We start from the raw sequence: 13,131 nt of genomic DNA, 5'->3' as shown, positions 1-13,131 counted from the left end.
GTTGTCCGTCCGGTTGTCGGTCCGTACCAGACTTTCGTTTCCAGAATAACCGCTTATGGGATTGGCTTGGTATGAACTGTAATAATTGGTATGATAACAAAATTGGTATGAACTGTAATGCAAAGATGAACTGGTTCGATTTTGGGTTGAAAAGGTCAAAGGGACCATGGTCATGTGGCCTTTAATTTAAAATCTTGGTTACCACAACAACTTGTGGACGAGAGAAGGGATTTCAATCAAACTTGACAGTAAATATCGCGGATGCTTCTTCATGGTGGTCGAACCCTTCCCCCTCCTTCCCCCAATGTAATTCGGGGGCAAAATCTTCCCCATTCTGTCCTGCTGCCCGGATTCGTCAGGTCAGCGCTTTATTAGGGCCAGAGTGCCGATTGGTCCCCATGGACCGTCCCTTTCCCTCTTGTCCCTGTTTCTCTCTTTCTCCAACTCTGACGTGGCCCTGACTTCGTGAAGGTGGGTCACACCATCCTCGATGTGGGGGATCTCTGAGTCGTTTCTGGGAGATCGATCCGCTGTCTTTGTGTCACGGGCTTGTTCGAGAGAACTGTCCGAAGTGATACAACAACAACCAAATTTGATACAACAATGGCCTGCTGTGCAAAGATGGACAGATTACATTTTTGGGTGCAACAGGACATGTGCCCTTTGAAAATATTTTTGCAGATCATAACTCGAGTTTGAAACATCTGAGGTTTTACCTCTGTCATGTGACTTTTAATCGAGATCAAACGTAAACAGTGGGTTGACATCGAACGCAGGCGGACGCATATCCAATATCACCACCGATGCAGACATTGTACAACAGAGCTCGTTTCGTCCCACTCTGCACAATAACATGGGGTATAATTAGCAGTGCAGGTAGATCCTAGACTTGTGGAGGTAGATCCTAGACTCGTGGAGGTAGATCCTAGACTCGTGGAGGTAGATCCTAGACTCGTGGAGGTAGATCCTAGACTCGTGGAGGTAGATCCTAGACTCGTGAAGGTAGATCCGAGACTCGTGGAGGTAGATCCGAGACTCGTGGAGGTAGATTCTAGACTCGTGGAGGTGAATCCTAGACCCATGGAGGTGTATCCTAGACTCGTGGAGGTAGATCGTAGACTCGTGGAGGTGTATCGTAGACTGGTGGAGGTGTATCGTAGACTCATCGAAGTGTATCGTAGACTCGTGGAGGTGTATCGTACACTCGTGGAGGTGTATCGCAGACACGTGGAGGTGTATCGTAGACTCATGGAGGTGTATCGTAGACTCGTGGAGGTGTATCGTAGACTCGTGGAGGTAGATCCTAGACTCGTGGAGGTGTATCATAGACTCGTGGAGGTGTTGGTGAACTCGACGTTGACCAGATGTTGGTGTCTGTTGGCAAGATTGTGATACTCACCGTCCAATTGCAGCCACGTCTGCAGGCATTCGCGATATTTACTCCATCTAAGAGGCGTAAACGGCGAAGTTATGTCATTCACGACGTGTTCAAAGTGCATGAAGCACTTTAAACGCGATTTTCCCGAGGCCATGACTAAACATTCAGCGTGACATGGGCGCCGCCATTTTGTATGTCGTGTGCCCCAAGCAAGTGTTCTGATAGGCCTAGATTCAAAATTAGTGCCTTCGATGCAAGACAAAGTAGTGCGACATAAACGCGTGAAAAACTTTCAAACTGGCAGGATCTGTTAGTTAAACGTTTTGTATGTGCTATAACTCGGCACATACTTAGATTACCAGTGATTATTTTTTAGTCTCTCTGACCTCGGAACGGGATTGAACGATACACGGTGTCAGCTTGAGGCCTAATACTGAATGAATGACTGAATGACTGACTGCCGGACACCTTGCAATGCTAATACCTCACCTGAACTATGTTCCATGTGAGCTAAAAACTATAAAAAGGTAGAGAAATGGTTGGGAGTGGGAAGGAGTTTGAGAGGGTGAAAGATAGGGGGTTAAGAAGAAGTAGAGCAAAGGGAGGGATAATTGGGAGGAAATTTGATTATGAAGAAGAAGAAGAAGAAGAACCACCGTTAGAGGCCATTTTTGGGCACCTTGGTCGTCTTTTTGAAGCAATGTTTTATGGCCGGATGCCCTTCCTGCCCCCAACTCTGTTAGTCGCCTCTTGCGACACACAGGGAATTACCATTGAAATGGTACTCAATTTGCCGACCTTGGAAGGATGACAGGCTGAGTCAACCCTCCTGGCGTTAATTCAGCGATCGACCGGGATTCAAACCCAGGATCCTAGGATCCCAATCCGGCACCCTAACCGCTAATCCAACACCGGGCTCTGGGATAAAAGCAGGGGATTAAAAGGGGGGGGGGGAGGGGGAGGGGAGGGTATGAGGCATCATCAAACTTTCCTCAAAACCCATGTACATTTTCCATATAATGAGGGAAGAGTCAAATTCAAATTTGACAAAAGCGTAAAATTAAATACAAAATTCATACTATACAGACCTTTGTCGTCGTAGTCCTTTGGATGCCATTAATGCTACGTTAAGAGAGCCTATGTTACTAATTCTTGCTGTTTTAATGCCAGGAACCCCATGCGAGCTATCAGGACCCAATGAGATGCAACAGCCGACATAGCCAGGTCATCTCGACGCCAAGCCACATGAAGTCTTGTTTGAGTAGTTACTCCGACAGCCTGGATCATAGACATCCCGCTTCCATGGAGGCGTTATGGAGCAGTCTCACGAGGAAGATAACTTTGTTCGACGTTGTTCCATGTTTTTACAATCGCCAGGCTGTTGGTTTGTTTATGTCTGTCTTTGCTTTCCTATCGATGCAATATGAACATCAGAGCATTCAGGCTCAGCATCCATCAAACACGTTGGCATCCATCAGAATCCTTCCCTTCTCTTTGATCAGACCACTTCCCAACAGTCTTACTCCATTAAGAGCATATCACAAGTTCATAAAAGCTCCAAGCATGTCCAAAGTAGTTTATTTAAATAATGCAGTTATGCAACGTACAAATATAATGGACGATACACCCATACTGTACACTTTCACGGAAATGGAATTTCCTCATTTTAAGCAACACCACTAATATTAGGTTTTTTTGTTTTTTTTTTGCCAGAATCCCTCCTTGCTTTTTGGACAATTTTGTTACAACTGCCAAACCAAAAGTGAAGCAGCAAACCAAGAATTCCGTAAAGAAAATGTTCCGTATAAGAATCTACATTTGTGCATACACAGACACAATACACACCAACAGGGCCTACCCTTGTATAACTGTATGTCCAATTAAGTGAATAGCTATAAATAATAAAATAAATAGCATCTACCTGGCAAATCTGAACAATAACCTAATGCTAATGTAAACAAGGAAATGTGCAATCTACAAGTTAATTAAGCTTTGAGATGCTTTAGAAATGTAATACATAAATGAAACCTCTAGTTTTGTTTGGACACGTGATCCTCAGAACAAAATTGCAGGCGTCCTCATGTATACGTAACTTTGTTTCTGCTTGACATCTGGGTCATAATGATCGATAAAATCATTGCCAAAGCTCGGAGGTGGTCGACGACATGCGAAAGGAGGACGTAAAGCAGACAAACCCGAGTGGAAGAATCGAAGTGAAGCCAGAGGCTGTTTGAGATCCTCAGTTATCATTTTTCACACAATCCGACCGCATGTGAAAGTTTTCTTTCCTTTCTTTTTATATTCCTTAGGATTGCAACTGTCACAACGTCCACATATCAAATGCGCTGCTTCCGGCAGACGCAGCGAGCACCACAAAAAGCTGAAAGTCGCATCCCTCGTACAAAACTAGACTGAAAGAAAGAAACCCGTGCTATGTACACACACAACTTGGTAGGAAGCACAACGGATCTGTTGTAGAATTCCTCCTTCAAGAGTGGACTTCCTAGCCACAGGTACCCTGATGAAAAATGGCAGCGCAGAATACAGAGCGAACTATGGATGCAATGTACCGCTGTGGACTGCAGCTTCCAGTCCCTTGCACCTTATTCTCAACGCATGAGAGCAAATTGTTTGAAAGTTTCAAAAAGTATAGGAAAAATACATTGTGGCAGAGCAGGTGCCATTCCAAATGCTTTGAAAGAACAATATGTAACCCATAAGGAAATGACTATAATCATAAGTACATCTGGCACAAGGGAGGTTCAGTATTGTTCTGATGATATTCCGGATAGATTTACAACACCATCAATGCCAAAGCACAACAGGGAAAAAACAAACAAAACAAAAACATGTTGCTCATTTCTGGTGGAGTTTTTAAGTGGAACAACAAAAGGCGGAAACATCATGGCATCATAAACTGCGATATCATAGAGAAACTTTCAGCTCTTATTACGACAGGTGGCGCACCTGTGAACAACAACAACATTGCATTTACATTGCATCAAAACTGACTGCGATGACAAGGTAGATTTAATGAAGAGCCAAAAGGCCATGGAAAGTCGTTTTTCATTGGAGGAAAATTCTCAGCTGATATTTTAAGCGAAGCCGGCTCGGTGTAATGTAAATTGCCCGGAGTTATTCTTCAATACAGCTCTCCACAAAGGTACTACAATGCACCCTTTTCACACCGCAAAGTGTCAGATAGCTCATACGTCACGCAATCACCTTTGTTGCTGTTGAACCTTGGGGTCGACTCTCTATCAGACGATAAATTCTCATCTGGGTGTTTTGCAGGTGGGGCGATACATCGATGAGTATTCTTCGAGAGTGAAGCCATCTGCCAGAAGGGGTGTTTAGCTTGGGACCAGTCCGCAATCATTAGCTGGTGGACTTTAAAGATCCCACAGGGTCGTTCATCGAAGAGCGGCCGAGGTCTCCCTGGAAGTCTGGCTAAACTCCTACCCGGGTCTACAGGTGAGCAATAACTGTGCCATGTTGTGCCGAACCCGTGTGCACGACCAGTCGTTTCTGTTGTTTTACCCTCCCCTCATCATTACTTTCTTTGCATTGTTGCATCCGTTCCCTCTTCACCATCCTGCCATTGTAGTATTTAATGCGACAAAACACCGTATCCATTCACTTTGCAGTGTGAGAAGAGCAGAATAATCTACTTACTTGGGCATTTATGCAAAGTGTTTAAAGTTTCTGAAAATGCCGGACAACTCTCAACAAGAAATGGCATATACCAGACCCACCCTGCTTGTTGATCGGGCGTATGGAAAATCCTGGAAAAATCACCATAAGTCAATAGCAAAGGAACAATCTTGGAAGAATGTGTAACAACTGGAAAATTCAATCACAATTAATGATTTCCATTAAAATATCTGTATGGTCAAAGTTTAAGGACCACCACAAGAACCTCAGCATCAAAGGTCCACTTATGTAACGTAGGTCAAAACACAAATTTTCTACACATGTTATGGGTGCCTTACTCTTTGGGACTCAACAATTCATGACTCTGAGAACTGCTTTTACTATCGAGTTGGTGAACAAACGTAATAATGCGAGGACAGGGCTGGTCACCCACGGTTGATGCTTTGTTATTTTGCAGAACATCCATTTTGAAATTGTAGTGTCTGCTGATCCAGGCCAGGAGGCAAAATGAGACAGAAAAGATAGTGTGCTGAAGGAGTGCAGTCCGAGAGCTTTTCATCAGATGGTAATGGAGGATGGGCACGGATTAGCAAAGAAAAAGTAACTTCAAAAACCTTCTGTGAGTGAAACTGTCTCGAAAAGTTACAGAAGACGAGCCTTCAAAATCACTTATCCACGTCTGTCTCCGAAATTGCCGCAGTTGTTGGTGCAACAAGTCGATGCGAGGTTGAAATCCTGGCATCCCTTGGCGAGTCGAGTTGAGAAGGTTTAAACAGTTTCATTGTCTCATTGACTCTCGCAGTGCAGTGAAATCTCCAGGCAAAAGAGAAAGGAGAAAGGTCAGAAATGTTACATCATCTCACCATTGCATGGTTGGCCATGTTATGTTTCTCGGCTCCAACTTCACAGCATCTCAGTTTTAGTGCACCTCCCGTCTGGGGTTTCAGCAGTTGGCTGGCTTGCCAAATAGAAAGGTATGTTCCATTCCAACTCAGCTCTCCCAGCTCATGCAGGCGATGACTTGCTGTAGTTTAGCAGCGAGACGTTGCCGTCGGGCATGTTCATCTTTCTCCAAAGCCAACAGCAACTGGGGTTCAAGGTGAAGAGAAGACCAGACAGACACTAGAGAGCGATCGTGATAATGACTGTGCATTGAAGGAGAGGGGATTGCTCAGCAGTGATGTTAAGCACATGTGCCAACACTGAAATCTGGCATAAAGGGGGGGGGGGGGGGAGAGAGAGAGAGAGAGAGAGAGAGAGAGAGAGGGAGAGAGAGTGAGAGAGAGATTTACATGAGAATATGTTACACATTGCGAGGTGTTAGGAGAATATCTGTAAATCTCAAGAGAAATTCCGATTAAGGTATGCTGTATTTTGATTCGCAGGTTTCAAAAAGTAATCATCACGTGTCGAAGCAAGGTGGTGCAGAGGCAGCATGCTGGGTCCATAACAGAGAGATCAAAGAATCCAAGCCGTTCTCTGCTTGGAGCTTTGCTTAAAGTTCCGGGATATATCAGTCACATCTGAGCTGCTTGGTGCTGGGTTTGATTCCTAGCGGGGTTGAATTTGTGACACTGCAATTGCAATTCTGGCACGGCTTAAGCAACAACTTAAATGTGGAGAATTCAGTGCTTCATGGTGGTGGGAGACCTTTTTCACCTCTTGGGATTGCTGAGACTGCGCAAAAACTTGCTGCATCAATACATTCCATCGTAGCGAATCAAGTGACAAACATTGTCGCTACAGAAAGCCGATCTAACTGAGGGAAACCAACAGCTGTTCAGCAAATCAAAGCCCAACATCAATCTTATTACCTCTGCCACCGCAGGCGGACAGAGGTTATGTATTCACCCTTGTTTGTTTGTTTGTCTACGATAAGGATATCTCAAAATGGGAAAAACTTGGTGGGCAGGTTAGGTGTGTGACAGGGAGAATTGAATGAATTTTGGTGAAGATTCGAATCCTGATCCCGATGAGATACTTTTTAAGGGATTCTTCATCATTGAGTGATGGGACCAAAGTCGATATATCAAAACGTTGTGGATGACTTGTGCCAAAACTAGGTGGATGAGTTGAATGAATGAATGATCGTTTTAAGGCCATTTTTCCCACTAGAACTGGGGTTAGGCTTGCAGACCCCATGACAAACATGGTTCCCTGTTTGAGGCAATGTTTTTATGGCCGGATGCCCTTCCTGACGCCAACCATTAGTCGCCCTCTGTGCAGGGATACGGTGTACCGATTCTAAATCGGGGTACATCCCAGGATCATTCATCCCTGCAAGCTGGTACTCAATTTGCCGACCTCGGAAGGATGACGGGCTGAGTCAACCTCCCTGGCGTTAATTCAGCGATCGACCGGGATTCAAACTCAATATCCGAGGATCCCAAGCCTGCACCCTAACCGCTAAGGCAACACCAGGCTTAGGTGGATGAGTTGGATAGGTGAAAAGAACAATCAATCTGATTAGATTTCGGTTCAGGTTCGAATCCAGATCCGGCCTATCAGTGGGATACAAAACGTAAAACTGTTCAGCCTGGCGGAGGTGTGTGCACTACCGAGTTGTTGTTCCAGTTTGAAATGTATAAATCTTTCATCCCAATGTATCTGCCTATCCAAAAACAACCGAGTGATACACAGTCCTGTCAAGATGTCTTTCTTTTTCTTTTGCTTTCTCAAAAGACATAACCACAATAAAAAATTAATGTGGTAAATTAAAGTACCTGAAATTCATTCACCATTCACGGAAGCCTCTTCTCAGTGAAAGTCAAATGAAAGCCCGCTTGGAGTTTGCAAAAAAGCACCTAAAGGACTCTCAGACTGTGTGAAACAAGATTCTGTGGTCTGATGAAACCAAGATTGAACTGTTTGGCTTCCGTCTGGCCACTCTGCCATAAAGCTTAGATCGGTGGAGTGGTGCAGTGATGGTTGTCCTTCTGGAAGTTTCTCCCATCTCCACACAGGATCTCTGGAGCTCAGCCAGAGTGACCATCAGGTTCTTGGTCACCTCTCTTACCAAGGCCCTTCTCCCCCCGATTGCTCAGTTTTGCCGGGCGATGAGCTCTAGGAAGAGTCCTGGTTGTTCCAAACTTCTTCCATTTAAGAATTATGGAGGCCACTGTGCTCTTGGGAACCTTCAATGCAGCAGAATTTTTTTTTTAGGCTTCCCCAGATCTGTGCCTCGACACAGTCCTGTCTCTGAGCTCTGCAGGCACTTCCTTCGACCTCATGGCTTGGTTTTTGCTCTGATATGCATTGTCAGCTGTGAGACCTAATATAGACAGGTGTGTGCCTTTCCAAATCATGTCCAATCAATTGAATTCACCACAGGTGGACTCCAATCAAGGTGTAGGAACATCTCAAAGATGATCAAGAGAAATGGGAGGCACCAGAGCTAAATTTCAAGTGTCATAGCAAAGGGTTTGAATACTTATGTAAATGTGATATTTCAGATTTTGCTCTTTAATAAATCTGCAAAACTTTCTAAAATCCTGTTTTCCTTGGGGTATTGAGTGTAGATTGATGAGGGAAAAAATGAATTTAAACGATTTCAGCATAAGGCTGCAACATAACAAAATGTGAAAAAAGTGAAGGGGTCTGAATACTTTCTGAATGCACTGCATGTCTGTTCTCTTCAGCAGGTCTTACAGTTTGGGCCATCACCCATCTATATATGGATAGTGACAAAATGGCCCTTTTCCGTAAGAGTGCCATGGCAAATCCACTCAACCACAAACAGGTCAGCCTGGTGCTTTCAGCTGGTGTATATATAAAGGAATAGTGAAATCCATAAATTAAATCCATATTCATTGCCAAAGTCAAGCAATTCTGTTCCAATAATTGATGTGATTGTTGAATTCCTTTTTAACGTTCATTATCTTGACACGGTGCTGAACTGAACACGTGCGCCAATCAGTCGAAGGTTTGCACCAAAATCTAGAGGTCAAAGTGGACGTGTCATGTACTTCTGATCCAGTCTGCCTCCAAATCTTGCTGGCTAAGCTCTCTTCCTCTATTACTCAAAACTCTCTCTGTATGTGCCTCATGGATGTCTTCTGCATTGCCTGATGTATGACATTCTTCTTGGCATGATCCCATTTATTCTCAACATGCAGCCTGGCATCTCCCCAGTGCAGCACCATGGGACAAATGTCGCTAGTGATGTATTCGACTGAACAAAGTGCATTTCATGAAAATTATCTTTCCCACAATTTGCTGATATTTAATTCCTATATCAAACATGTTCCTCACACCAGTGACAAATGGGCAAGCAGCTGCATCCTTTCCAAGGAAGAGTGGAAGCCAGTTCATTGAATGCACATGAGATTAAATTTAGGCTTAATGGTCTGCCTTATTACTTATCTTCTCTTATATTGTCACCTTTCTATGAATAAGGTGCGGTCCCTTGAGCATCTTGGTCTCACTATTACTCATTACCTGTTCAAGGCCGACTACAGGCAGGCTACAAAGAACCACCTTTCGAGGCCATTTTCCCCAGCAGGGCAGGGGTTGGCCTTTTTCGGGCACCGTGGTCCCATTTTTGAAGCAATGTTTTATGGCCGGATGCCCTTCTTGCCGCCAACCCTGTTAGTCGCCTCTTGTGACACACAGGGAATTACTAGTGAACGGGTACTCAATTTGCGGACCTCGGAAGGATGACAGGCTGAGCCAACCCACCTGGCGTTAATTCAGCGATCGACTGGGATTCGAACCCAGGATCCTAGTATCCCAAGCCAGCACCTTAACCGCACCAGGCTTGGGCAGGCTACAAGGCCAGATGCAAATTAGGAAATATTCTCTCAGTCGCAATATATTTTATATCGTACTTCTCTCAACTATGAGCATGTACTTCTACATCCGTTTTGTGCACTCATGGAGACAGAGTTGGCAGACTTCTGAAAGTCATCAGCATTATAAAAAGAGGTTAAATGACATTGCATCAACCTGATGTGCAAGTTTTTCTTTCACCTGCACATAGTTTAATCCCTTTTCTTGCACCTGTGGTGTGACTTACTGCTATCTCATGTCATCACTAATACTGATCAATTTAACCGTTATACCCTTCATATACTTGTTAGTTGGTATGTCCTCAGTTTGCCAGTCTATTCCTCAGTGTACAATCGTCAATATGATAACTTTCCATTGTCTCTCATGTCCCACTTTAAAAGTCACAACACAGTGCCATCCATAAGTATTGGAACAATGAAGTCAAATTTGTTATTATTGCTATATCCTCAATAAATTTGAATTTGACATGAAAAATTAATATGAGGCAAGAAGAGAGAAGGTCAGATTTTATTTATTGGTACTTCTATGGAAATATGTTTTACCATTGTAGAACAATAGCACTTTTTAATGTTCCATCTCCGCATTCACCACCCCCACCCTTCCCCCCATTTTCGGTAAGCATAAGTATCGGAACAGATTAACTTAAAGTAAAATAAAGTAGTATAATATTATTTGTTGCATATCCCTTGCATACAATAACTACATTGAGACTGTGACCCATCGACATCACCAAACTTTGGTATCTTCCTTTGAGATGCTTTGCAAAGACTTTACTGCAGCCATTTTCAGTTGTTGTTTGTTTTGGGGGGTTTCTGACTTTAGTTTCCTCTTCAGCAAGTGAAATGAATGCTCAATTGGATTCAAATTAAGAGATTGACATGGCCAGTGTAAAACCTTCCACTTTTTTCCCCTGATGAACTCCTTGGTTGTGTTGGCAGTGTGTTTTGGGTCATTTTATTGTACTTTCACAGACAAAATGTTTCTGTACACATTAAAATTCATTCTGCTGCTGCCGTCATTAGTTATATCATCAATAAAGATGAGTGAGCCAGTTCCAGAGGCAGCCATGTAAACGCAAGCCATGAAATGACCTCCAACATATATATATATATATATATATATATATATATATATATATATATATATATATATATATATATATATATATATATATATATATATATATATATATATATATATAGCCTGGCGTTGGCTTAGCGGTTAAGGTGCCGGCTTGGGATCCCAGGATCCTGGCTTCGAATCCCGGTCGATCGCTGAATTAACGCCAGGGGGGTTGACTCAGCCTGTCATCCTTCCGAGGTCGGCAAATTGAGTTCCAGCTTGCTGGGATGAATGATCACGGTGTGTACCCCGACTCAGAATAGGCACACTGTATCCCTGCGCATCGTAAGAGCGTGACCAAGGGTTGGCGTCAGGAAGGGCATCCGGCCATAAAAAAACATTGCCTCAAACAGGGAACCATGATTGTCATGGGGCCCGCAAGGCTAACCCCCGCTCTAGCGGGGAAAAATGGCCTTAAAACGATCATTCATATATATATATATGTCAAGTAGTAGATTTGTTATTGCCTAAAGTTCAGTTATAGACGTTGGTTGCTAATGTGTCATGATTTAAATGTTGTTTAAATCATGCTATTTTCATAAAGTTAATAAAGGGTTTTTGCTTCGTTTTAGTTTTGCTCGCTGAGGTCATGCTGGACAATTGTATACGTGTGCTTTTTTCGAGGCTGGTCGTAAAACCACGCCCACATGCGCGTGTTTTTACGTAATGCTAGTAGAATGACATGAACCTATCGTTAACCATATATATTTTGTTTTAATCACAGCAACGCATGACTCTGTATAAACATGCTTTGAATTACTCATGTACACAAACCCATAAAATATATGGGTTTGTTTGGCTAAGCATACACTCTTCTCTTTGTGAGTTACATTTCTGTTTTCTCGGAGCCCAGAGAAACATTTGGTCCGAATGATAAGGAAGGGCTGACTCCCCCGAATAACAGAGCGGATGACGGTGGGGGCTTGGCCCACCGGGGAGGAACCTCTCCCAGTTTTGTTTGTTCTCTCGGAGATTTTCTGATAATCGTATTCGTATATAAGTGAATGAGAATCAATGCGTTTTCAGGAAGGCTTGACTTGGCATGAGACTGGCTCTTGCTGTAGAGGTCTGTCTCCTCCGGATCTGTATAAGTTGGTTTTTAATTAATAAAGCTGCGTCATTTTTCAGGCTATTTGTGGACTTCTTTTCCAAACGAAGAGCTGATTCTTCACAGATGGTACCAGGAGTGGGGTGTCAACAGACGCGGAGGACGGGAAACGGAGCCCGAGGGACAGGAGGAAGGCTGACCTGAGGCCGGCGCCGGCACGTTGATTTGATTAAAGGTGGGAGTTGTTTTATATCAGAGGGCTATTATTCCAAATTCGTACCTTCCTCCCTCGCGCGGGTTCAGTCTCCTTGTCTTCCGCGCTGTCTGCACTCGAACAGAAATTGTAAGTAAAGGCTCATTTAGGCCTCAGAATGACGTAGCTTTGTTAAAGCCAGGATAAACAAGTAAGGACTTAACAGTAAGCTTAAAGTTACAGTTAGCACCAGGAGGGGAAAATGAGGTCGGACAGCCATATAGGCTGAAGCCAGGTGGCCAAGATTTTTCCAGGAAGGAACAGCCCAGAGACAAGATGGGGTATGCCATTGCATGCCAGGGAACGAAGGGCTGTGGCTAACTTAGATAGAAGGCCATAGGAACATAGAGGTCCAGATAGAAACAGGCCAGGACCTGGTGGACAAGAGAAAATAAATAAGCTCACAGGAAATGGGCCAGGTGGCCACAGGGTGAGAAGGACAGGAATGGTTTTTGAAATATTGAAATTTTAAGCATTGCAGCTATAGTTATTGAAGCTACAGGACAGAGGACAATTAAGTAAGCAGTTAAACAAGTAAAACAGCGAGTGATGCCGCTGGACCAGATACCAGACCAAGACCCCCCACCCCCCCAAGACCTGAGCTCAGTCCCGGGGCTCTAGGCAACACCCCCCACCCCCCCAAGACCTGAGCTCAGTCCCGGGGCTCTAGGCAACACCCCAACACCCCGCCCTGCCTTCCCTTTTTTCACCTCAACCAACCCCCGTCCAACCCGTCCCAAAAAAATCCTTTTCCTTGAATGAGAGACGTAACATGAATGAGCAAAGATTGTTTGGGAGTGGCTGGAGAAAGGCATGATTTGAGTCGATCTGAGTTTCGCGCGAAGTCTGGGAGACTTCTATGAGTATATGAATGAGGAATGAATGTAT

At 44.0% G+C, this 13,131-nt stretch overlaps 1 protein-coding gene across 3 annotated transcripts in view; it reads right to left on the bottom strand.

Annotated features, from left to right (window-relative positions):
- Positions 1-2,939: 2,939 nt before the first annotated feature.
- LOC137438937 (plexin-A1) overlaps positions 2,940-13,131 on the bottom strand; it is a 583,415-nt gene continuing 573,223 nt past the window's right edge. For 2 of the 3 annotated variants that reach the window (XM_068134429.2, XM_068134443.2), the window contains exon 33: positions 2,940-6,119. In XM_068134429.2, coding sequence (XP_067990530.2) covers positions 6,024-6,119 — 96 coding nt within the window. In that variant the 3' untranslated portion in view covers positions 2,940-6,023. The other variant, XM_068134436.2, reaches the window with a different exon arrangement.

Source organism: Myxine glutinosa, chromosome 1, assembly GCF_964187855.1.
Source record: "Myxine glutinosa chromosome 1, kmMyxGlut1.1, whole genome shotgun sequence".
NCBI classification, from domain to species: Eukaryota; Metazoa; Chordata; class Myxini; order Myxiniformes; family Myxinidae; genus Myxine; species Myxine glutinosa.
This window is presented reverse-complemented; position numbering and strand designations above follow the sequence as displayed.